The sequence below is a fragment of the Canis aureus genome, chromosome 20 (genome assembly GCF_053574225.1).
Source record: "Canis aureus isolate CA01 chromosome 20, VMU_Caureus_v.1.0, whole genome shotgun sequence".
Lineage (NCBI taxonomy): Eukaryota > Metazoa > Chordata > Mammalia > Carnivora > Canidae > Canis > Canis aureus.
In genome coordinates, this window is record NC_135630.1 from 22,803,546 (window position 1) to 22,830,265 (window position 26,720).

The following is a 26,720-nucleotide window of genomic DNA, read 5'->3' on the forward strand; positions in this document are numbered from 1 at the left end:
GTCATGATCCCTGCTCAGCGGGGGTCTGCTTCTCCCTCTCCCTCTCTCTGCTCCTGTGCTCTCTCTCTCAAATAAGTAAAATCTTAGGAAAAAAAAAAGTGTGAAGTACATTCCACCATCAGTAGTTCTGAAGCCCAGCATTTGCAAATCTTTTAAAATTAACTGAGCTTTCAAAATCTCATCACTCTGGCAGCAACCCAGCATAGCTGTGCCTTTAACAAAAGAATTCTGTAATAAAACGAGATTTTACATGCTGAAACAAAATATTTTAAAACATCTTTCTGCCGACTGCTCATTTTAGTAATATTTGTGGAATTTAAAACCCACACACACATACACAAATGTTCCCATGGAAGATTAGGCTAAGTTTTAGGTTAACCTCAGAATTATTAAATTTTTATATCAATCTTTTAATGAACACTTCTGATTTATTTTCTTTAAGAAGAAACACAAGTCCTGAAAAGACTTTAAGGCTGTGTATTCTTTAATTGCCATAACAAATGTGACCAGGCTAGATTTAATCAAAGGAGACTCCTGAGTAGTTTTCACACTACATTTGTGAATGCCTCTAAGCAAGGTGGACTGAATTCTGGCCTCAGCTTCTCTTCTGTCTGCAAATATGTGCAATCAGCTGTGACATCTGCTGTATGTTAGGGCTCAACTGCTAGGGACAGAAACCTAATTTGAATCAAAAGGAGGAATTGATTATAAGGATATTTACTGAATCTAACAGAACCTAGGGACAAGAGTGTGGCTGGGCTCAGCACACCAACTGGAACCAGGGACTGGAATGCTATTAGGATTCTCTCTCCATAATTTTGATCTCTGTTTCTCTCTGTACTTGGTTTAGTTTTATTCTTCTTTAACTACAGAATGGTTTTTCCCACATTGAAGACAATATGGCAAACAAGTTTTATACCTTACAGCCTCAGCCAGGACAAAGTCCTCATTTTCTCAGTTCTAGTAATGAAAACTCCTGTGGAAAGTGTTGGGGGAGCCTGGTTCAATCACTGTGGCTGAAGGAAAGGGTACGAAGATGGGGCCAAACTGAGACAGATCATTTTTCTGTACCAAATCAACTGTGTGTGAGCATACTGTGATGACATGGAAACTCTAGTTTTTTTGGGGGGGTAGGAGGTGAAGATTCTTGGGGGGCTGGAAGTACAGGTGATTTAAGGCAGGCTATTGTTGGTGGGTGGAGGAAATGAGAAGAGAGGATGGCTTTTATCCTTCTCTATGTAGAAGTAAACTTTTGTTGCGTATACGTTGCTTCCTCTCAAATGCTGTCTTGGCAACATTTAGAGCATAGTACCTCTATATGTTCTGTTGAGAAAGTGCCACTCTGGAACTTATCTCAGTGGTGCAACTGCCTCCTTTGCTCCAGCTCTGCTTCCAAAAAATAGTGCTCAGCATGCTGCAGGGGGACCAGTTGTTTGTAGCTGCCATTTTCTTAGACCATGCTGCTCATCAGGGGTCCAGATAACATTCTGAGCTGTAAAACTGATTTCCAGGCCACAGATATTATCCAAAATACGATAAAGTTGAATTAGGGGCCACCAATTTCTTTGGAAATGATTATGGAAATCTATAGGAAAAATTAAAGCTATTCTTTTGAATGATGATTCCAGCATGGGTTACAGTCAAAGTTATCTTTGTGTTAAATCCATTCTCTTTCTTAGCAACTGGAGAAGTCACAGTGAAAATCAGAAAAGAAAGCAAATAAAAACTCAACTTTTTTTGTGGGGGGAGGGGTCATAAACAGCTAATAGATACAAGGCTCAAGTCTGGAGCTATTTAGTTTGGAAGTTTATGGAAATTTTATTTGGAGACAGTCCCTAAATTCAATTGTAACTGGAAATGCATGTAACTGGAAATGTGTGTTGACAAGGCTTATGGAGTGAGGGAATGAAGCAGACAGCATTTGAAGCTTGGGAGTCCTCTGACTTCATTCTACCTGCTAAGTGGCTGAAAGGTGATTGGAAGTGTCTTTCACAACAGCTCCACCCTACTTTGTAAACATGCCCAATTCCTGCCCTGAGAATAGAGGAGAAAGGGGAGACAGAGACGACAAAATCCGTGGCAAACATTTAGGGAGACAATAATTACCCTCCCCTCTTTATTTTCTTTTTAAACTAGAGAAAAATAAAACATACACCATAGTAGGGAGAATAACTTAGAGCAAACTCTCACTCACCTGATACCCAGCTTTGACCACCCATGGCCGACCATGGTTTTAGCTATGCTCTAATCTTCACCCCAACATGGCACTGATTTTTTGAAGCAAATCCCAGAATCACAGCATTTAATCCATAAATATTTCAGCATATATTGAAAGGAATTTTTTTAAAAAAATAACCACAGTATTATTCCACATTAAAAATAGCAATCCCTTAATACTATCACTATTTAGTCTTAAAATTTTGCCAATTATTCATAAATGTGTTCCATAGCTATTTTGTTTGGATTGGGATCAAAATAAGACCTACACTTTGTACCAATGTATCTCATTTCTAAAAAAATTCCTTACACTCTATGTTGAAGAAATAGGTTATATGTCCTATACAGTTTTTTTATTTTCTTGAACAGCATCTCTCTGTGTGATTTAACATGTTCTTCTGTCTCCTGTAGTTCCTGTAAACCATAATAAGATCTAGAGGCTTGAGTGGTTTGATGTTTTGGGAATAAATACTTCACACGTGATGTTGGAATACATAGGCTTTAGTAGTTTTTTATGGTTTGTCACTTGTGATTGTCTAAGTTCTTTATTTCATTAAAGATAGCAAAATGGTGTTTATTTGTTATTCCTTCTCCACTTATTGCCCAGGATATATTTATGAAGGGAAGCTTTCCTACTCCCTCTTGCCATCCTGTTAGATAAATGTTAGCATACTGTCACACTTTCCTGTGCCTTGCCTTTTCTACTTAACAATTTATCCTACAAATCATTTCATAGCTAAATACAGAGAGCTATTTCTTATTCCATTTACAACTGCAGAGTTTATTCAATTAGGTCCCAAGTAATGTACACTTGAGTGGTTTCCAGTCTTTTGTTTCCTTTGATCAAAGTCTAAAATGGTCAAGTAGGACAAAAGTAAAAAGCAAAGAATTGGTAAGACACTCTTATTCACTGTAGGATGGATATGATTATAGAAACTTGGTTTTTAACCACTGCTCATTCAGAATTTTAGAAAAGATAGGCCTTAAAAGTCATATTTTCTGTTTCCTTTATGTGCCTCTGTTCTTCCAATTTTCCACTTTCTCAGCTCCAACCGGCCGCTGAAGGCCTCAGCCTTTACCACCTCTAGTCACCATTCAACCTCTCCACATCTCCAAGGGCTTCATGCTACAGAACTCACCTGGCTGTTCTCCTAAGCCTGGTTATTGAAGCTCACACTCAGTCACTGCCTCCAGGTGATCACTATTGCCACTAATACTCTGTTGTTATGGTAAAGGTAGTAGTAGTGCTAATGGGGATATTAGTGGGATTAAGGTCACCTCAGGCACAGCAGCATTCTTGGGTTTAGGGAAGTGATAACAGGAAAATCAGGACTCTTCTTTATACTTGTGATTCAAACCAGTGTGGTTGTCTTACATCAATTTTTCATGTACATGGTAATGTGTTAGGACTAACTTCTAATTCTCAGAAGATCACATGCTCACATGCCAGAGACATTTCCAATATAGACACATTATTCTTGGCCTCTGGGTTCTAGACTTTTACTTATCACCTCTTGAAAAATGAATCTACTCTCATCTTTTCAAATATCACTCCTATGCAGATGTCTTTGAAATATTCATCTTTAGCTCAGCCTCTCTCCAGGCATCTATAATCCAAAGTATTCAACGACAGATGTGTCCTCTTGATCTGAAAACCGCCTGCCCCATTAACTCATTTTCAGGGATACACCATTCTTCCAGTCATCCAGGCTTAAATCGTTTGTAATATATCCTTTTTTCTTTGCCCCATACCACTTAATCTGGCTACATCTGGATTAGATATTGATTTACCTGGAGTCACGTGAAAACGGAAAATTGACAATCCTATCACAAGGGACTAACTAGTGGATAAAGGTGGGATTGGAGGAGATTCTTTTAATAGCTATGCTTTGTCTGTAGGATAAACACATTAGATAAAAACCTTGTCGGCATGCCAGTTGGGTATAAATATTTGTTAGAAACACTGAATATGTGAGAAAAAAAGCATAGGAGAAAAAAGACTATATAGGTCAATGAGTAATTAATGAGAGAAACCTGGCTCCTCTCAGGAGAGTGATCAGATGTGAGAGGGGGCTTACACCAAATGCCAACAGAAACACTGAGGGTAAGGTGTGGTAGAGGATGAATGAAGTCAGCAGTGAGAAATCAGGTCAACCCTCCAGTACTTGAAAGACTCATGGAGGAGGACTGGAACTGTCATTCTTGTGAGGGTTTAGAAAGCAAAACAGGAGACAGGTTTTTGCTCAAAAAAAAGGGAAAAAAAAAAAAAATATATATATATACACGAATCACAAGCTGGCCAAACTTACTCTAGAGAGAGTAAATAAATAAACATATGACAGTGATATGGTAGATTTTATTCAAACACTGGAAATAAACTTTGTTTACATGGCAGAAAAGAACTTTCAATATGCTATCACCATTCAATCTGCCCTATCCTACTTACTTGTATGTACTTGCACTCTTACCTTTCCTTCCTGTTTCAATGGATGAACTGTTCTAGTTGCTAAGATCAGTCCTTCTATTTATGCACTGGATTTCATTCTCTTTTCTTAAGTCAAGATTTGCCGCTATAATTGTTTCTCCGCCTATAATCAACTTTTCCCACCAGCATAAAAATATGTTGCAATTACTCTTCTTAAAAGCATAATCCCTTCCTTGTCTCCATACCTGTTTCAATCCACCATCAGCAAAAGTCCTTGGAAGAGCTGTCTTTATTTGTAGTTCCCTAGTTCCTCTCCTCCCAATTCTGACTCAAGCCCACTCAAATGAGACTTCTGACCCTCTAGTGAATTGCTCTGTCAAGATCATAATCCAATGATCGGTCCTCAGTTCTCAATATAATTGATCCATCAGCAACATCTGATACCAATCACGACCTCTCACTTTCTTCATTTGCACACTGGAACACCTCCACGCTCTCTTCACTTCAGAAACATTAGCTTCCTTGCTGTTCTTAAATACAAAACCTCAGTCTTGTTCAGAGCATTTGCACCTGTTCCTTCTTCTGAACTGCCCTTTCCTCAGATAACTAACTTGCCTTAGGTCTTTACTCAGATTTCAGTGAGGTTTTCCCTGGCCACCTTATTTAAAACTGCTGCCTCCTCCCTTATAATCCTTTTTTCCTTTCTTGCTTTATTTTGCTCCTTATCTTGTTACTTCCATTCCACATACCGCATTTTCTTTTTTAAAACAACTTTTATCATTTCTGAAGTTTTAGTTATTCAAAATAATCTCTACAGCCAACATAGGGCTCAAAATCATGACCCTGTGATCAAAAGTTGTATGTTCCTCTGACTGAACCAGCCAGTCACCCCTCATATATTGCATTTTAATTTATTTTGTTGGTTTGTTCCCCTCACAAAAATGAAGCACACACAGAGTGCAGACTTTTGTTTATTTTGTTCATTAACATATGCTAGTGCCTAGAACTTTACCTGGCACGTAAGAGATGCTCAATAAATACGTGGTGAATTAATGAATGAGGACAATGAAAGAAAGAAGGAGAATATATACAGACAATAAGGTTTGATACTTGACAACATTAACTAAAGTTTTAAGTCTTCAGTCCTAACATTTTATTTTTTGACTAAATATGGCATTTATGCCTTAGAGCAGGTGCTACACTTAACTTTGGCAGAATATTAGGACGGCTTACAAAAGGCTAAAAAAACAACTATCCCACAAACTTCAGAACCACTAAACTTGCATGCTCATGTCTTAATCTAGGTTCAGCAGAGCTAGCTTTGACTACTACTGATTTCAAGTGTGCTTTTGGCCAGCCTTCTGCAATATGGGGCTGCATTAAATACCTAGTAACCAAACCAAAATAGTAGAGATTAAGTAGAGATTAGAGCTCAATGGAATGTTAAACAAAGCTCTCAGCTGTGATACTATTTTATATTCCTGAGTGGTTACAAATAACTCCTGAAAACATTCAAAGTGTGAATTCACTTTGGCCATCCCTTCCCCTTCTTGACCTCACCGCTACCCCGAGCACACCTTCCCAGAGCTCACCGCAGAGGTATCCTTAGCTCAGGGAAGCACAGCTTGTTCCCAGCTCTGAGTACACCATCTAATACCCAGCTCTGTGAAACTGCTGCTCTAGAGGGGCTTTCTGATTGATGAATGCCTGACCAGGGGAGATCTCAGTGACTCTGGGGTACTGGTGGACTTATGCTGTTGTCTCTCTCAAAGCCTACTTGTCCTGTCTGTCAGTCATATCCACGAGCTTCAGCGGTCCTCCATCACAGAAGTTCAGACCAGTGAAGGCACAACAACTCTTTCCCTACTTTCTTCTTCAAAAATCACCAGGAATGTACATTCCTGGTTCGCCGAACAACAAACAAGGCAGTTCAGGAAAATGTGTGATTTGTGAAAAAGTGACGCTTCTTGTGAAGCAAAAAATCTGTTTCCAGAAATCTGTTTCCAGAAATATATTTCAGAGGTAGAAAATAAGGATTTAAGAAGAAAAAATTACTATGTAAAAGGAAAAACTGCTAGCTACAAAACTAGCTATAAAAACTATGTTAAAAACTATAGTTTTTAAGCTATAAAACTATGCATTTGGCTTTAATTTTATAAATCAGAAAGTATAAAATCAAAGATACATTTTAATGTAAGAACTTTAAATATAAATTAAAAATAAATATATATTAATCTCTATTTAAAATACATTTTTACTACTGATAGCATTTATATATAAGGTACAAAGTAGTATTTTCAAAAATAAGAATTATTCCAGGCTATCCAGCTCTACTATGCAGGTCCTTAAGTGTCTGAGGAATTAAAATGCAATCATTTCAAAGGCTAGTTTCAAGATTCAGTATGACAAAATATAACAACAATGACTTTTTGGTATGCTAATATTTGATTAAAATATGAAGACAGAGCTACAAATATACCAGCTCTGAATCCTAAAAACACCGGGAAATCAGCATTTCTTTTAAGGGGGGAGAAGGGCCATTCTACTTAATTCAATTCCCTCAGGAGAATCTATTTATAGGTCATTGTTTTATGCTCTAGGGGAGTAGGGGAATTTAAAGATAGTCTCTAGGAGCTTAGAATTCAGAAGGGGGAAGAAGGCAGCTATATGATGCCTACTTAGCAAGTGAAGTGAATGAAGTAACTGACATGGGATGCATGGAATGCTGAGATAGAAGACTACTACTGATGAGGATGATAACAGTTACTACTACTACAGCAAGCACCACAAGTGTTCTAGACTTGCATATGTCTAATCTACGTAAAGCCCATGAGGTAAGTAGCATTCTCATTCCCTCACCATTTATAAATGAAGAAACTGACATTTATAGCATGTAGGTAAATTTGCCCAACATCACACAAACAGGCATGTGGTGGGTCCAGATTTAAATATATTATCTGCCTGACTCCAGAATCTTTGCTCTATCCATCATATCAGGCTGTCCCTCCTGTAGCTCAGATGAGGAAGAGAAAACATCTACTGGGAGCTCAGAGACACTAAAGAGTAGACTCTTGAGGAATGAGCTTAAAAGGAATGTGAAGATAAAGATAATGGTGCTGGCAGCAAGGCCCTCCATGTGAGGGAACACTCCTGAGCAAGGCCCAGAGGTGACACAGGGTGGGCTGAACCCAGGGACTCAAATGAAGTCATCTCACAGGACTGGGGTGGTTTTTTCAAACTGTGCTCCTTGCAGCCCTCTAAATTCTCTTCAAGTATCTCAGGCACTGAGGAAGGATGAGAAGGAAAAGGCTAAGAGTATAGGGAGAGAAGAGGTCCAAGAAACAGAATTCTGGGAATATTTTAGCTTAGATTGATACTAGGAGAGGAGTGTGTGTAAGAGATGAAGAATTAGAGGAACCTAAAACAGTCCACATGAAAACTGGAAGAGGGTCTCAGGAAAGGGGTATTCTGGGATATGGGCAGAAGGCAAGCCAAGGACTCAGAGCTGGTTACTGGATTGGAGATGAGGAAAAGTGAGATCAGCTCAGCAGTGGTGGAAGGAGGGAGAGGCCATCCATCAGGGTTTGAGAAGTAAATCAGGAGTGAGGAAGTGGAGGCACTAGGTGTGCCAGATTTTTGAGAACTTTGGTGGTAAAAAAAGGAGACAGGTTGTAACCTGAGAGTAACAACAATCTAAGTAAGATTTAAAAAGGAACACACTACCCAAAAGTGGATGTAGAACAAGAAATGGTATTTCCAGAGTTAATTTTTAATTTCCTGCATTCACTGCTGTAAGAATTTCAAACCACTTTGGCATATATATACTGGCATGTGCATGAACTTAATTGTGGAGATAAAATGCAGTAGCAGCTTAGACAGAAACCAAAAATCCTCTGTAAAATTACTGGTATGTTTATATTAAGTCTTCCTCGAACTTCTAATCACCCCAAAATTTGAACTATTAACATAATGGTGAAAGGTATTTCCTCCAATGAATAAAGACAGGTGCCCCAAAATGTAGCTCAGAGAAGTTTGCTGAATGAACATTAGCACAAAAAAACTTAATAACAAATACAATAATGATTATTCAAAAACTTCAGATATTCTCCATTGTCAAATACTTTTCCTTTGTATTCATGTTTTATTTGTTTTACCTTAAGTCACTCACAATCATGCTGACATTTACTACTGATGATTATATTAGACCTAAAAGTGTTCTTAAACAAATGAAAAATACTGACTTCCATTCCTGAAAGCCCTGCTTCCAATTTTCAAGAGGAAATTAAATAATGTATAAATCAAATACTGGGCCTAAGCCCAGACAGCTGAACATCGTTTTGTCCTTTCAAGGCAAAGAGGAAGTGTCTGCTGTGGCAGAGACATGCCAAGAGAAATAAAGCTTAACCTCAGCCCCATGTGAAAGTGATTTTAGATAATCGGGGGTGTCTGCAAATAGGTTAAAAATGGGACCACATACTAACAGGGAACGTTCCATGGAAGTTAAAAGATGTATCAAGATCTAACCCCCACCTTAAAAACAAAATATGTTGGGAAAATGGCATGGCCTTAGAAACACTATCTAAAGGCAGCAGAGGAAAGGGAAAGCAGACAGGGAGGATAGAGTTGACAAGTCAAGGGGAAATTAAAACGTGTTTCCGCTTACGAATTACTATAGGCTCACAATTTGATTTCTTTGTCATTGTAATATCCAAGTTCAAAACGGTTGTGTGTGTAGAGGAAAATAGGATGGGGTGGGGGAAAGGGAGACAGGGAGAGAAAGTGAATATAAGTATGTGGGTAGAGTGGTAGATAGTGAAATTATTTAAATCAGGGGCCAACAAATTTATGCCAGGTAGCAATTTTTTTAGACTTTGCAATAGAACACAGTCCCTCTTGTAAGTACTCAGATCCATCTCTAGTGTGAAAGCAGCCATAGGCAATAGGAAAATGAATGTGTGTAGCTGTGTACCAATAAAACTTTATGGACACTGAAATTAGAATTTCACGTATTTTACTTCTACTTTTGATTTTCTTCAAACACTTAAAAGTGTAAAACTATTCTTAGCCTCCAGGTCTTACAAAAACAGACTGTGGGGCAGATTTGACCTGCAGACCCTAGTTTGCTGACCCCTGATTTAACTCCCCATTACACAGAACATTCATATGAAACTAGGCTTGACTCAAATTGTGGATTCTGGGCAAGAAAAACTGGCATTTTTTTTCTTTTTTTTTTTCCCTGTAGATGAACAGAAAGATGGTAATAGTGGTAGGAAACATTTACTTGAAAGATACAGCAGATCTCTCTAAGCCTGTAAAAAAGGCAAGTATCTACTTTTTTCTAGCAGAATACTTTTTACACTACTATGAAATCCAAGTTTACGCAGTTAGAAATTTTGAAGCCAAATGCTACATAGCCATTAATATGCAGCATTATTCAGGGATCAAGAATGATTTTTACAACATTATCCCCCGTATCAGAATTTAATGTTTTATAAAATCCTTTGCAGCAGAATGCTACTCTGGAATTATATGTAAGTTTCCATCAACACCTCTATGGAAACCAGAGAGCTGGTGACTAGAAGGATTTTCTGATGGAACATATGCTTTACAGATCACATGGTGATAAAAACTTTATGGAGCATCCGACCTAGACTATCAGAAACAAAGGAAATATAAAAGTGTGAGGCATCTATGTTCATAGTTTTTGTGAAGCAAAATAATTTTTTAAAAGATTTTATTTATTTATTCATGAGAGACACACAGACAGAGATAGAGACAGAGGGAGAATCAGGCTCCATGCAGGAGCCCAATGTGGGACTCGATCCCTGGACCACAGGATCACTGAAGGCAGATGCTCAACGGCTGAGCCACCCAGGCATCCCAAAGCAAAATAATTTTTATATAATAAATGTTCTGTTATGGAACAAACACTGACTTTTCCTTTCTGTACTAAAAGAAAATCTTGTAAAACATCCTAAGTAGCTGTCTCACAACCTTGAACTCGGAAGTATGGCATTCTTTCTTTTGCCTTCCCTTCCCTGTCTCCGTCTTCTTCCTCATAGTATTATTTTCTTTTTGGGGGGTGGATAATCTCAGTGCTTCTCCTGAGCAAATGAAGCCCCCTTCGTTAGGGAACTGCTCTTCAACCATTTCAATCCTTTGATAAACCAGTCTTGGTGCCCTGTCCCTCAGGCCACAAAGACAGCTGCATGACATTGCTGATTCAGACAGGTAGCATCCTAACGGTAACAACAATTCATGTAAGGTTTAAAAGGAATACGCTCTCCAAAAGTGGTTATAAAACACAATTATTTCCAGAGTTGTATTTTTATGGACCAATCACCTATGGTACACAGGATCCTGATTAGTGTGTAGTGTATACTCAGGCTCATTAAAGAGAACTTGGAGCATACTTTATTTGATGGCAAGTTCTGGGCACGAATGCAATCCTCCATTATAATGTTGTTTGTATAAGGAAATATAATTCTTTCAATAACGATCTGTTTTGTGATGGTCTCCTTTATGGCACAGTTTCTAGGAACTGACTGGAGGGAAAAAAGCTGCTTTAACCATCCACATGGATGTGACTGACTGAGGTTGGGAGAAAGGGAGGGCTGCGGAGAGTGCAAAAGCTGAGTGTGTACAATAGGCAGTGGCAAAAAGGGCAGGCTCAGAGAGTAGGCTTTTATTTCCTCCCATCCTGTTTCTTCTTGTTGTTGTTGTTTTAATAGACTTTTTTTTTTAGAGCAGCTTCAGAATCACAGTGGAAAATACAGATACCTCTTGTACTAACATATACAGAGCATCCCCCATTATCAATATCCTCCAGAAGAGGGGTACATTTGTTAAAATCCATGAATCTACATTGCCATATCATTAGCACCCAGGGTTCATAGTTTATATTAGGGTTCATTCTTGGTGGTGTACATTCAAATCCAGGTCTGCCTAATTCCTGAGACTGAACTCTTTATTTCTGCAATACTGCTAATTGTATATATATTTTGCATACATTTCTTTTAGTTGAAGCTTTAAAAGAAAGTATCTTTTTAACCAGAGACAATATGATCTCACAGTAAGGAAATAATTAATAAATTTCAGATTTCTTTACCATAGTTCTAAATCTTGAGGTCTATTTCAGAATCCACAAGATTTGCTTCATTTATACCCAGGTATTCTTTATATCAGAGACATAGAGATTATGACTTAAAATTTCCCTCTAAAACTTTAGTACAGGGGTGCCTGGGGGACTTAGTTGGTTAAACATCTAACTTTGGCTCAGGTCATGATCCTGGGGTCCTGGGATTCAGCCCCCTGTTGGGCTTCCTGCTCAGCAGGGAGTCTGCTTCTATCTCTGCCCCTTCTCCCTGCTGATGTACACTCTCTCTGTCTGAAATAAAATCTTAAAAAACAAACAAACAAAAAACAAACCCTCAAAACCCAAAAAAGCTTCAGTACACAAGCCACCCTAATTTACAAATATAGCCAATTTCTGGAATGTACATACCTAAGAAAAAGCATCATATTGTACATATGCATTTATCACATACTTTATATTTTGTTTCATAAACAAAAATTAAGACATAAGCCAATTAAGTCAGTTAGCTAAGAATATAAGTCAAATTGCCACAGGACTTCCTTTTATCTCCAGGTCATTTTCCTGACCTCAAAGAGACTAAAATAATGAAAACACATTGTAGGTAAGAACCTTTTAAAAGAACAAATCAAAGACAATAGTAGAGGCAACTAGAACTTTATGAAAATACCACTAGCAATCTCATTTACTACACTACTTCTAGGGGTTCTCATTATTTGGTTTCTGTAGGCTCCCAAAGTCATTTACCAGAAAAGGGAAAACATAGACTCAAGGGGTAGAAATGGGATATTTTACAAAGTATCACTGTCTGTATTGTTTACATGTAACTGGAACACCATGAGGTTCAAAAAAACAAAACAAAACAAAACATCAGACAATCATGGAAGAAGAATGTGTCTGAAGAAAACATACTATGGAGAAAACTAAGGTGGGATATAATTCAATTAAAATAACAGTATATGAGTTGTTTTTATTCGAACCCTGGAATTTACTCCGGGAATCTTCTTCTTAGTTGAAAATATGACCCTCAGTGAACTTGACTTTGACCAAAATGTTTCAGATAGCTCTCTTGAGATCAACTGATGGTCCTTTATTCCAGATTACTGCCTTAGGTTCTTTCATATAAGAATGACATCCCGTCATTACCAGATGGCCTCTCACATGATCATTTCTAGATTAAGTCAGTGCCTAAAGCACTTGTGCTAGAGAACTGGGTAATTGGATATGATAGATTTTTTTTTTAAATGTACTCTTTTATATAATTAATCTGAACCTTGCCAAAACCTAGCATTGATCCAAAATTGTTATCATCAAAAATCAGAACTCATAACCAATGTAAAAGGAAGTAAGCACGGTCTCTTTACCTTTAGTGAGTGTCTTGGTGAGGGCCTGGGACTCAAAAGTTTTTGTTAATAGAATTAAGTAAGATTCAATGGTTTCAGATATTCCAAAAAGAACGTGTACTACTTCTTTCCAGAGACAAATTTTTAGGGTAGTAAATTTTCACAAAAATGAAATTGCATGCATTCAGTCTTTCACTCATCAAACATTTATTAAGTACAAACTGTGAGCCAGGCATTGTTAAATCTTCCCTGATCAATCAATTCACTTTAAGATTCTGAAGCCTGGGCAGCCTGGGTAGTAACTGCTCAGCGGTTTAGTGCCGCCTTCAGCCCAGGGCCTGATCCTGGAGACCCGGGATAGAGTCCCACGTCGGGCTCCCTGCATGGAGCCTGCTTCTCCCTCTGCCTGTGTCTCTGCCTCTTTCTCTCTCTCTCTCCTCTATCTGTCTCTCATGAATAAATAAATAAATAAATAAATCCAAAAAAAAAAAAAAAAGATTCTGAAGCCTTAATGCTAAAGGCATTCTTTCTGGAAAGTAGAAATGGTTTTCAGATCACTGCAAAAGAACAAGTATTAAAATAATTGAGAAAACCCTTTAAGACTACACTGAGTTCTTTCCTTCCGCGTGATTGTTGAGAACTCTGAAGCAAACAAGTGGTGAATAAAATTTGGAGAGGACTTGGGGGAGAATAAGTAACAAATTTTCTCAACCTATAATGGCATCTAATTCAGCTGTAGAAATTGACAATGAAAGTGATAATTCTTCTGGTAGCAGCTTATTTAAGACTCAGTGTGTCCCTTACTCAACAAAACAGGGGCAAAGAAACCCTATTAGAAAGTTTGTTCGTTCATCTGGAGGTGTTGAAGCAGGGATTCATCTAGTGACTCCTCTTTTGAACCAAGACCACTGACTTTAAAAGCTATTTTTGAAAGATTAAAAAAAAAGAAACGTAAAAAGAGGAAATATAAGCCAAAAGAAAGACCAAGGGGAAGACCAGAAGGAAGAAAAACCACTAGACGCTCCCAAATAAATAAGAAACAAGTTAAAGACAAAGGATCTGGGTTCCCATTTTTAGAATCTGAGAATGTAAAAAAGCCATTACCATGGAGAAAGATTTTAAGCTTTGAGCAAGCGGTGGCAAGAGGATTTTTCAACTACCTTGAAAAATTGAAGTATGAATACTATCTCAAGGAATCCTTGAAATAAATTAATGTTGGTGAAGATTTAGAAAAGGAAGAGTTTGACAGTCGTAGATACAAATACTTGGATGATGATGGATCTCTCTCTCCTATCGAAGAGTCAGAAACAGTGGAAGAGGCTGCAACAACTCTTGAACATGATGATGGATGTGATATCAAATTGGTGGACAATAATGAATTCATAGTAAGTTCTGAAATACCAAAGAAAATGAATCTGTATTTAAGACAAGAGGAATTTACTGAAGAAGCTGCTTCGTCTAAAAAGAGAGCATCAAAATCCAAAAACATGGGACAGAGGATAGAATGGTCTGAAAAGGAAGAGATAGGAATATGAATATTAAGGCTTTTCACTTGAAAACAGTGTCTGGACTTAAAGGATGTTTGAGAACCAGGAAGATCATTTATCTATTTAGACCCTAAATGGTGGGGAGTTTTTGAAGTATGTCCATATTCAAGTGGAGATCCAAGAAGACCTCTGGACAGTGACAGCTGTGGATTGAACAAAAGTTTGTTTTAAAAGTGCTATTTTGAAGATCATCACTCTGGCTTTGGTGGAACTATGGTGATTGGTGGCAGAAGGAATCACATGTCAAATATCTTAAATAAAAATTTTATTAACTTTGTCAAATATCTTAAATAGAAATTTATTAATTAAAAAAAAAAGACTACACTGAGTTACAGCTAACATAGTATGTAGCTAATTTTTGTAATAGTGAATCTGATACTAGATTGTCAAGTAGGTCAGAATGTAAGCAATACATAGTATAGTAGAAATTTCATTTGAGCAAGTGTTTCATAGACAAGACCACTAACACAGACAGGCCCTGACCTAAACAGTATGTAAAACTAAGAGACTAAAGGATCATTTGTCACGTCAGTATATTCAATCTGACTTTCTTATCGAGAAAATAGTCTTATCTGTAGTAATAAAATCTTCCTATGAGTTTATGATCATCCACATATACAGAGCTTCTCATTTCTCTTTATGCAATAGATCTATATTAATTAAAATGTTACATAATAGATCTTTTCACTTGAGGGAAAGTTCCAACAAAATGAAAACTAGTCTAGATGATCTACTCCATTAAGAGAATCCATAGACACCTTCATCTCAGTATGTTTACATTTTAAAAATTTGATTTTCTGTATCTGTTTCTCAAAAGAGAGAGACTGGACTTTACTATGTATTACATCACACATGGAAAAGGGTAAAACTTAATATTATATATGAATTTAATAATTCTATGGGTCAGATAAAAGACTCATGAAATAGATTCCAGTTGAGGCTTGTGATCACTGAATCCATTCCCCTTCTTCACCTCTCCAGGCCCTTACCTACAAAATCATCTATATCTGCTATGATCCTTACTTCTTTCTCAACAATATAAGAGAACAGGGTTCCCTTCCTTCAGCTGAGGGCCAAGCCTTACTTTTTGCTCATGATCCCAATCCTCTCTGACCTTCCTTCATTAGTTATTCCTTTCCCCATTTTCTTGCCTGGATGTTTTCATTCTCCGTCTGACTTTTCCTCCTCAGTCTATAAACATACTTGTCTATCCCATCCTAGTCCTGGCCTCACCAATATTTCTCCAGATACCAATCTAATATCTCTCCATTCTTTTTTGTTCAAATTTCTTAAAAGAGACACCTACAGTAATACCTCACTTTCCATTTTCATTTCAGTTCTCCACAATTTAGATTTTGCCCTCACTACTCCTGCTCTCAATGAAGTCGCTAATGACTTGCATATTGCTAAACTCAATAGACCCAAACCTTTCTGTTGTTATTTGGTAATGCTCGGTATCCAAAAGGTTTCCAGAACCCACTTCACTCCAATCATTTCTGTTCTGTTTCTTATGTCTACCTTTTAGATTTTGGTGTTCCAGATTTCTTTCTTGGGCCCTTTATTCTTCCTATTTTAAATATTCTACAGTGTAATCTCCTTTATTTTCTTGGTCTCACCTCCTAATTTGTATATCAACTACCACCTGCTGACATCTCTTCCTGGGTAATTCAGAAGTCCTTGATAGTGAAGGAGTCCCAATCTGCCCTATATTTTTTTCTCTCACTTTATGGCACTATCATCACTTAGGTAGCTACTTGCAAGTCACCTTTGATTCTTTTCTCTTTCTAATTAATCCCCTAAGTCCTGCTTCCTAAATGCTTTATGAATTTCCCTCATTTCACTACCTTTAACTAATACAAGGTTAGGCCCTAATTAATATTCCTTCATGTGGGCTATTACCTCGGCTTCTGTCACATCTATCTTAACTCTACTCTTCATACCACAACTAGGGATATTTAGTTAAACCCTCCAGTAGAGCAAAACTAAATCAAGTGCTATTTTGAGGCTCATTCACAAACTCCCAGGCTCAGGATGGATGGGGTAGTTCTACTTACTGTAGCCAAAGAGGACAGAGCTGAATGAATAATGAGTTGGCATTAGACCTTGGTAACCTCTGAGGCAGAACATCTTGTACTACTATGACCACTGGTTAGGACTAATTGATGATTATCACAACTTTAAACAAACAATTCCATCCAGAGCTCAGATTCTTTAGGAATGTAGGTTTGGGTCATATCAACAGTATAAGAACTGTACTTTGACTTGATGAAGTACTAATCAAGGGCAAAGAGGAACACGAAGTGTCAATGGAGAAAGTAAGTCTTAAAGAATATAGTCCCATTGCCAAGTGCAGAAATTATGAATGTAGCCTTTATTTTTATTTTCCTTTTCTTTTTTAAAATGATACTTTGTCATTAGCTTTTCTTCTATCCTATCTTTTTCTAACCATTGTATACAGAGGATACTAGTGATACTTATACTTACAATTTAATCTCTTGGTTATAGCATTTTTTTTTTTTTTTTTTTTGGTTGTCAAATGATCCTCTATTGAAATACTTTCCTTTGTAGGGCAGAACATATTTACAGTTGTCTACAGAAAAACAAGACATTCGTCTGGAAGTATGGGTAGGTAAGTGTGTGTCTAATCTGTGTATTCAAGAATAGAACATATACACTGATCAATTATACATGGCCTATCTCATAACATTTTCCTCTTCTCTAGTATATACCACTGAAATGAGTCTTCCAGCGGCCTTATCTATAAAGGTATGATCTTGTTTCCCTATCAGAATCAATTAGTTGAGGGGCAAACACATGACTCAGAATGAGCCAATCAGATTCTTTCTCCACAGACTTTGGAACTGAGAGAAACAAAAGTTGAGGGTAGATGATTCACATTCACATCTGCAAAGCAGTTATAATTTCTGTTGTTGAGGATTGTGGAGTCCTTCTAGTCCCTGACAGTCCAAAGTCCTGTTCCTTAAATACTGAGATATCATAGTTTATTTTGAAAATATCCTTTGTTTTGGCTCAAATCAGTTTTAGCCAGTATCTTTTACTTACAACAAATAGAAACTTAACTACTATATAAGTGTGTGTGTGTATTTTAAGACTTTATATATGTATGTATGTATCTGTGTGTGAGAAAGAGAGAGATGGAGAAAGAGAATCTTAAGCAGACTCCACACCCAGCTGAGCTCAACTCAGAGCTCAATCTCATGACCCTGAGATCATGACCTGAGCTGAAATCAAGAGTTCAAGGCTTAACCCAGTGAGTCACCCAGGCACCCCTTAACTACTATATTATACTTGCTGTTACAGAAATATCATTTGCCCAGTCTTCAGGCTGAAAAGGTTGAGTCAGTTTTGATGTTTGACTTTGACTCTCATCTTTATTCCATTTACTTTGTCTTCTTTCTACTTTATACCACTCTTAACCTTTCTCCTAGCTTCCTGACTAGCCATCTTGTTTCCAGACTAATTTTCCAAAATCATAGCTCTGATATCACTTCAAAAATTTTCAAAAGTTCTTTAGGCTTACCTAGTAAAGGATGAGCTTCCAGAATGTACATATTCTAGGCTCCCTACAAAATACTCCTTACCAAACTTTACAGCCTTACCTTGAAACACTGGACAGCCCATTTTTCAGTATGTCTAGGCTCTAGTGAATCCCATATACTTCTTTGTCTCTGCCTCTGCCTAAAATGCATTCTCTCCCGTAGTCTCCTCACAAAACTATTTGTATCTTTTAAAGGCTCATCAAAATGTTAATTCTTCCATGAAGGCTTTTTTGATCTTCCCCCACTGGATGTGTTCTCTATTTCTTTTAAAGTTTCATTGCATTTATTTCCCTTTCTGGACATCCTACATTGCTCTCATAATACTCTTCACCATTTTTGTTGAAACTTTTGTGATCTTTTTCTTCAGTAAGGGTTACTTTCATCTGGAAGCCTCTAAAGGCAAGTTGAATTTTTCCTCCTGTTCCATATGAACTGACTTCTCCCTAGCCCTGCAGCACAATGCTCATCCTAAGACTTTCCATTATTACTCTTTCTTGTCTTCCCATTTCTTGAGTTATTCTTTTGTTTAGCTGGCATGCAACCTTAAGTAACTTTGTAAAAACAAGTACATGTTGAGTCTCTTCAGGAATATTATAAAGTGCCTTTATTCAATCTTCACATTTCTGAAGTTTGGTCTGGCATATAATGCTAAGTTATAAATCATTTTCCTCAAGGTTTTGAAAGAAATCTTCCATTGTCAGTACATTTGTCTTCTCCCACCATTCCCTCCTCCACCCCACTCCCATTTACTGGAAACATTCAAAACCATTCTAAAGGAACAATGAATAGCCAAGGAAATCAGGATTTAAAGGCATAGGTTTTGGAGTCACACTTGGGTTTAAATATTGATTTCACTAGATGTTAGCTGTGAGATCTTGAAAAAGTTACTTTCAGCTATAGTTTTCTCTTCTGTAAAATGAGTATACTAATTTTGTACCTCAGAGGGCTGTTGTATTAAAATAACTTATGTAAAGTACTTACTATTACGTCTAACATACAGTAAGTACTCAAAATTTTGGCAAACATTCCTAACATTAATATAATGAAGACCAATAAAGAATCTACCATATTTTCCCCAACAAAAATGATTTATAACCCAATTTAAGTAGTATAAGTCCCTGTGAGTGGTCTATGAGGCTTGTATCTCATGTATCCTTATCAGCTTCCACAGGTGAATATGCCCCCTTTCTGGCTGTAACTTGTCTCTAATTCCTGAAGTTCCAGTTCTTCTGGATCATTTTCCAGAATATAAGTGAAGCTGGTAAGGGAAGCTCTGATGTGAGAGGACTATCAGGAAAGCAATCCTAATGTTTAGCATCCAGTCATTTAACATCCAGTGGAAACTGAAGGAGAATGATACTGTTAAACAGCAAGCCAATATGAAGAGACGTGGAAGGGAAGTTTCATGGGTTTAAGACATACTTGTGTATAGCCAAGTTTTGCAAATAGTAAAATCCTAGAGATAGACTTTGTGTGTATTTAGTCAGGAAAGTAATGAAGTTTTCCACTGCTTCTGCTGACTGGTGGAAGCACTGATGAGTTGATAGGAAAGAACATTCTTGCCAGCACCTCAAAGAATCACTATGCACTGCAGTGCATTTTTGTTAATGTCATCATGATACTTAGCATCTAAAATACTGATTATCTAATCCTTTCAAAACCAGTACAGGTAAGTCTTATTCATATTCCAGTGAGAAAACCAAAATTATCAGTATAGTTTTGGAACATAAAAAAAGAAAAACAGTGACATACTACTACTAATTATATACATACATCACAGTTTATCAAATACACAATGAGTCTCAAGTACCTAGGCAACTTCGTGCTTAGGAATCAGTAAACCAGCTAGAAACCAAAGGAGAGTAAAAGGAAAGCTAACACAGAGGGTTCAGGACATCCTTCAAGCCAAGAACATTGTATGAAAAACTATATAAAAATGAAGCTCACAGGCAAGGACACCAAATAAGGCCACAGTGATTGAGTACTGCCTAAGTTAAGGGGTGAAATTCACATGGACTCCCCCTGCCTCCCCAGGGCTATGCATTGCTGTGTTTCACTGACAGGAATTCATGAATGCCATCAACTTTTGGTAACAAAAGAGTCCTCATCAAATTTTTTAAATTAATAAATTTTTAAATACCCCCCCCCCCCAAAATGGGTATTTTAAAGCTGTTTCCACAGGCAGAAAGCCAGGAGATGGTAAAAAAGAGCTGAAGATATCTATCTTCAAGCCATTACAACTATTTCTTGCCAAGTTGGGAAGCTACAATTTTCCTTAAAGGTGTATCTAAGTAATGCTTTGACCTTGAAATAGCACCTAAATGGTTGTGGGCTTTGTTTGGTTTTGTTTTGTTTTCTGGAGTGCTACAGTTACTCTCTAGCATTATGCTGCAGTAGACTATAAGGATATCATCAATTGTGTTAAATCCAGGTATATCCTATTACTGATGTGGATATAACTCAATGACTCTGCTGCTTCAGAGGTGTTACTAAAGTCCTCAGAGAAGGATTGGGGGATAAAAATGGTGGGCTGCTCTGCTGATTTTCACATGTAACTTATTTTCATAAAACCTACCCTCTGAGTTGAAATGGTAATCTGTGCATCTGCTTTTTAGGTTGAGCATAAAAAGATAATAATATATCTGTGATTCAGGGTATTCTTCTAATTGTACTTTGATCAAGCTTCAGGTTAAAATAATTTGCCAAGATACTCACTTGCTTAAGGTTTTAATTCTTCAAAATTACAGGTAGAGTTTTTTAAAAGTTATGTTCCTTTTTTAATTTCATAAGTTATGTTTTCTGCATTATTTAGTTGAACAATCTAAGAGGAACAGATGAATGGGAAAGCAACATGAACTTAAATTCTTTGATGCACACAGCATAAAAGGTTTACAGTTATATCTTCATTGTATTTCTATATTTACAAATAAATATAAACATTAACCAGTTCTCAAAATGTTTGGTTAGGGACTACCCTTCCTCACAGAAAGTATGCAAGTAATAAAGGCAATGAAGTCGGTATTTTTAATACTTAACAATGATAAATCATTTTTTCAGACAGGAAAGCTATTGCTATGTTCTACTATTGTGTTTTATATTTTCATGGTATGCAGGCAGATTTAAACCCGATGTCATGGGCATCCCATAATGACCACACTATACAAAAATTGAAATTCTCATAGCATTAAGTTATGTTTTTATTCTTTAATCTCATCTTCTAGTTTTATTTACCAGAGGAGATTGTATCTGGAAAGCTATTTAAAACTATAAATCTGTCAACAGTTGCTTTTACAGGAATGACATAGGAAAAAAGAAAGGATAGCAATTAGAGGGACAAAGGATGTATTACAAGGAACACTGGACATATAGGACTTCCCACCCCAAATACAGTGCTATTTGGATGTTCTATGTTTGCCTTAGTTCATGCTTACAAGGGAAAATAAATATGAATTACTAATTTCAAACTTAAAAATGTACGGAATATAAAAATTGGAGGTTCTAAATTTTATTTGAAACTGAGGCAAAGCCATTTTATTAAAAAGAAGACTGGGGCAGCCCTGCTAGCTCAGCGGTTTAGCGCCGCCTTCAGCCCAGGCAGGGTGGGATCCTGGAGACCCGGGATCAAGTCCCATGTCAGGCTCCCTGCATGGAGCCTGCTTCTCCCTCTGCCTGTGTCTCTGCCTCTCTCTCTCTCTGTCTCTCATGCATAAATAAATAAAATCTTTAAAAAAAATAACACAGAAACTTAAAAAAAATTAAAAAAATAAAAAGAAGACTGATAGGTGCACACTTTTCAAGATGGAATTTTGGTGGTATTTCACATACACAAAGACACACAATCTCATTATGTAAGCAATGCCACATGAGTGTTCTGATTCTTGAGTCCATAAAACTCACAGGTGCTCAGGTTATAATTCTGAGAAATAACAGTGAAATAAGTCATGTGTTCAGTAGTTTTAGTTAGAGCAATAGTTTTTAAACTGCTCTACGGAATCTCCAACATGCCCAGAAGTAACAGCACGAATAAAAGGGAAAGGTATGCAGGTGAGATAGGCCCCAGTTTAAGCAGATTCATTCTTATCTTTTTTATATAATAGTCTTTCCACACAACATTTTATATGAAGGAAAATGTATGAAGATATATTTTATAAGTATCTGCAGAGCTGTTCTAGACTCCAGAGGGCAATCTACCAATCACCTGCTTGTCTGACAGCACGACAGGGGCAGAACAAGGGAGGGGGCTTGGAAGTCTCAGCATGAAGTATATTTCTAGTCATTTAATACTCTGTTTTTAGTTTGACAGTGCCTCCCCCCCCAACCCAAGCTCATATGGAACTGGTTGCCTTTATGTCCAGAACCTCTGTAGTTGAACTTTTCTAAAAATATAAAGCTTAAAATAAAATAAAATAAAATAAAATAAAATAAAATAAAATAAAATAAAAAAAAAATATAAAGCTCCAGTTTTCTGTTGAGGATTGTCTCCTGTCTGTGAGGAGCAGGGGAAAGAATCTAGATGTGTACCTCTTCTATGTAAAGACTTGCAACAAAGTCCGTTTTTAGCCCTTCCTCCCTTTTTTCAAAGGTGCCCTATATTCTAATTTCTTGAGTCTTTCTTAAGTTCTTTTGTGGCAATCAGATGCTTCTTATCAGTTTCTCTTGCCTAACGTTTCCAGCATTCTCTAACCTGCTCATTTATTGTCCAGCTTCAAAAATTTAACTTATATTTTCATCTGCTGTCGTCTTCTTTATACTCTTTGTCATTACTGATTTATGCATTTCTTATTCTTTACTTTCATTTTAGTACAGTTCTGAAGGGAACAGATGTAAATCAGGTTACCATTTTTAATAAGAAGTTTTATGAATTTGTTTAAGGATATTCAGTCAGTTTCTACAGGTCACTCATACATTCAACATACCTATGTCTTAGAAGTAAGCACTCAACATGCAGAGCCACCTGCATGTAGAATCATGCCAGTATTCTGTATCTTGTGGCCTGGACATCAATTTCTGAAGTACTTAATAACATTACTAAGATATGCTTTTCTAAATGCTTGACATTTAAAATTAGTATTTGTCATAAAATACATACGCATATTGAAGGGGAAGTCTCTATGACTCCAAAACACACAGACAATGTAAGACTATTACTAATTTGATGATGCTTCTTACAACTGATGGTATCTTATAATCAAGGATAAGATAGTACCCATCTGAAAGGATAGTTGGAGATACAAATAAACTAATTCTTATAAAATCTTAAGAACAGTGGCAGAGATACTATGTGCTTATATTCTAGTTGCTTTTATTAGTTTTCCCAGCATGCATCTGCATGTAGTACTTTCCCACTCAACTTCTTCTATTCTGTTAAGATAGTTTACTATGTTAACATATCATAAAGTATATAAAATCACCAAACAGTAAAATAATGAGTTGCTGGCTTATTATTTTTTTTTTAAATATGCATATGTATAAATAGTTGCTGTTTTCAGAAAAAAGTGAGATCAGAGTCAGTATGAAGTTTATAGCATCTGGACCCATGAGGCACTTAATTTTTCATTTGATCATTTATTCTTTTACTTAAAAAAGTCCTAAAGCATCTCTTAAGTGCTTAAGTTCTGGGGATCCGAAGATATGCTACAGATCCTCTCTTTGGGAAGCTTATAATTCAGCAGTTGCAGATGACTATGAGGCAGGGTGTTGAGTGGCCCATGCAACAGAAGTTGTGCAGTTCTTAATGGCTGATTTAGTTATAATGATTCTGGGGACATTTTACAATATACTGAAAGTATCATATTTCTATAAAACAGGGGGATTTGACTTCAGTTTGGAGCCCATGGAAGAAGGAATTCTTTGTCAAAACATATGTAAACACCTTTCCTTTTACCATGAATCCAGATGGTCTGATGACGGAATGAGGCCACCAAAGAGAGCACAGATACGGACACAAGGTTTCAGTCAGAAGAGCCAGAGCTATACAGTATCATACAGGCATAACCAGCATTTTGATGTATAAATTGGAGAAATAAAACCTTTTTCTGAAACTAATATTTTAAGGGCTCTGTTCTTTTTTTTTTTTTTTTAAGGGCTCTGTTCTTAAAGGCTACATTGAGGAAGCACACATTCTAGGACTTTGCAATAACAGCCCTGAAATAAGAAAATGACTTGTGGACACAGTGTGAGATAATAGCACCAAGATGTGGTTGAGATATGAAAGTGAACCAGAATATTTCCCCTAGTCATCCTGTAGGAATGAGAAACCATCAGAAACTATTACAAGGCAGCAGATATGCCAGTAAAATCTACACTGTGTATGTTAAGATATTTTCAACAACTTTTCCCATCATCACCAAGTGTTAAATTGAGGAACCCATGTTGACTTAGTTACCAAAAAAAAAAAAAACAAACAAACAAACAAAAAAAACAAAAACAAAAAAAACCCGGCCTAGGTGGATCTTAAGTCTTTAGCCAAGTTTTCAAAACCTATCCTTACACAAAAATCAACTTGAAATAGATTAAACACTTGAACATAAGACCTGAAACTACAGAATCCCTAGAAGAAAACACAGGGAGTAAGCTTCTTGACATTGGTTTTGGCGATGATATTTTAGATTTGACACCAAAGGTGAACAAAAGCAAAAATAACAGCTGGGACTACATCAAACTAGAAAACCACTGCATAGCAGGGAAAAACATCAAACAATGAAACAGCAATCCATGGAATAGGGGAAGATATTTGCAAGCCATATCTGCAAAAAGGGGTTAATATCCAAAATATACATAATATATAACTCAAGAGCAAAAAAACAAATAACCTAATTTAAAAATTGGGCAAAGGACCCGAACAGACATTTTTCCAAAGAATACATACAAATGGCCAACAGGTAAATGAAAAGGTAGTCAACCTCACTAATCAGGGAAATGCAAACCAAACCACAATAAGACATCATGTCACACAGAACAGCTATTATCAAAAATATAAGAAATAGCAAATGCAGGTAGAGATGTTGGGAACCCCTATGTATTGCTGGTGAGAATGTCAACTGGTACAAGCATTATGGAAAATAGCAAGGAAGTTCCTCAAAAAATTAAAAAGAGAACTATCATATGATTCAGGAATCCCACTTCTGGGTATATATCCAAAGACAATGAAAGCATTATCTTTAATAGCATATCTTGAACATGTACTCTCATGTTCTCTGCAGTATTAATTATGATGGTGAAGTTACAAAAACAACCTAAGTGTCCATCAACAGATGGATGGATAAATATAATGTGGAGTGTGTATGTGCATACACACACACACACACACACACACACACACACACACACATATACAGACAATGGAGTATTATACAACCTTAAAAAAGGGAAATCCCAAGGGTGGCTGGGTGGTTTAGTCGGTTAAGTGTCTGCTTCAGCTCAGGTCATTATCCCAGGGCCCTGGGATGGAGCCCCACATGAGGCTCCCTGCTCAGTGCAGAGCCTGCTTCCCCCCTTCCTCTGCTGTTCCCTCTGCTTGTACTCTCTCTAATAAAATCTTAAAAAAAAAAAAAGAAAAAAAAGAAAAAGGATCCTCCTATTTGCAACAACATGGATGAACATGGAGGGCATTCTGCTAAGTAAAATACACCAAAGACAAATATTGTATGGTATCATTTACATGTGGAGTCTAAATAAATATAAATAGATTAAAGGTTGAGTTGAACACAGAGAATATAGAAGAGTGGTTTCCAGGGGATGGAGAGTTGGGGAAATAGAAAGAAGTTAGAAAAAGGGTACAGGGCAGCCTGGGTGGCTCAGCAGATTAGCGCCGCCTTCAGTCCAAGGTGTGATCCTGGAGACCTGGGATCAAGTCCCATATTGGGCTTCCTGCGTGGAGCCTGCTTCTCCCTCTGCCTGTGTCTCTGCCTCTCTCTCTCTCTCTCTCTGTCTGTCTCTCATGAATAAATAAATAAAATCTTTTTTTTAAAAAAAGGGTACAAACTTTCAGTTAATAAGATTAATAAAGGGTCTGAGAACCTAATGTATACCATGATGACTAGAGTAGATAACACTATTGCATAACTGAAATTTGCTAAGAGAGTAGAAGCTAAGTTTTCTCACATATACAGCTCACATATGTGAGGTTATGGATGTGATAATTAACTTGAAGGAGGTGGTCTCTTTTCACAAACCATCATTTGTTTTTTTTTTTAATATTGTATTTATTAATTTATTCATGAGAGACACACACAGAGAGAGAGAGAGAGAGAGAGAGAGAGAGAGGCAGACACAGGCAGAGAGAGAAACAGGCTCCATGCAGGGAGCCCAATACAGGACTCGATCCCGGGACTCTAGGATCATGCTCTGAACCAAAGGCAGGCGCTAAACTGCTAAGCCACCCAGGTGTCCCACACAAACCATCATTTGTATACTTTAAATATAATTTTGTCAATTATACTTCAATAAAGCTGAGGGGAAAAAAAAGGAAAGCAGGAGAAGAAGGGAAGATAAAACAAAGGTGAATGTTTATTGTCTACACTAAACTCTAAATGA

The 26,720-nt window shown here is 37.0% G+C and overlaps 1 protein-coding gene and 1 pseudogene across 3 annotated transcripts in view; one reads left to right on the forward strand and one right to left on the reverse strand.

The window, feature by feature from the left end:
• AFG2A (AAA ATPase AFG2A) overlaps positions 1-26,720 on the reverse strand; it is a 353,318-nt gene that overhangs the window by 46,419 nt on the left and 280,179 nt on the right. The window contains exon 16 of one of the 3 annotated variants that reach the window (XM_077861118.1): positions 20,901-21,006. The exons of the other annotated variants lie outside the window; for them this stretch is intronic. Within the exon in view, the coding sequence (XP_077717244.1) occupies positions 20,950-21,006 (57 nt within the window). The 3' untranslated portion in view covers positions 20,901-20,949. The remainder of the gene's footprint in view (positions 1-20,900; positions 21,007-26,720) is intronic. 3 annotated transcript variants of the gene reach the window in all.
• On the forward strand, positions 13,710-14,907 carry LOC144291543 (TATA box-binding protein-associated factor RNA polymerase I subunit D pseudogene; annotated as a pseudogene).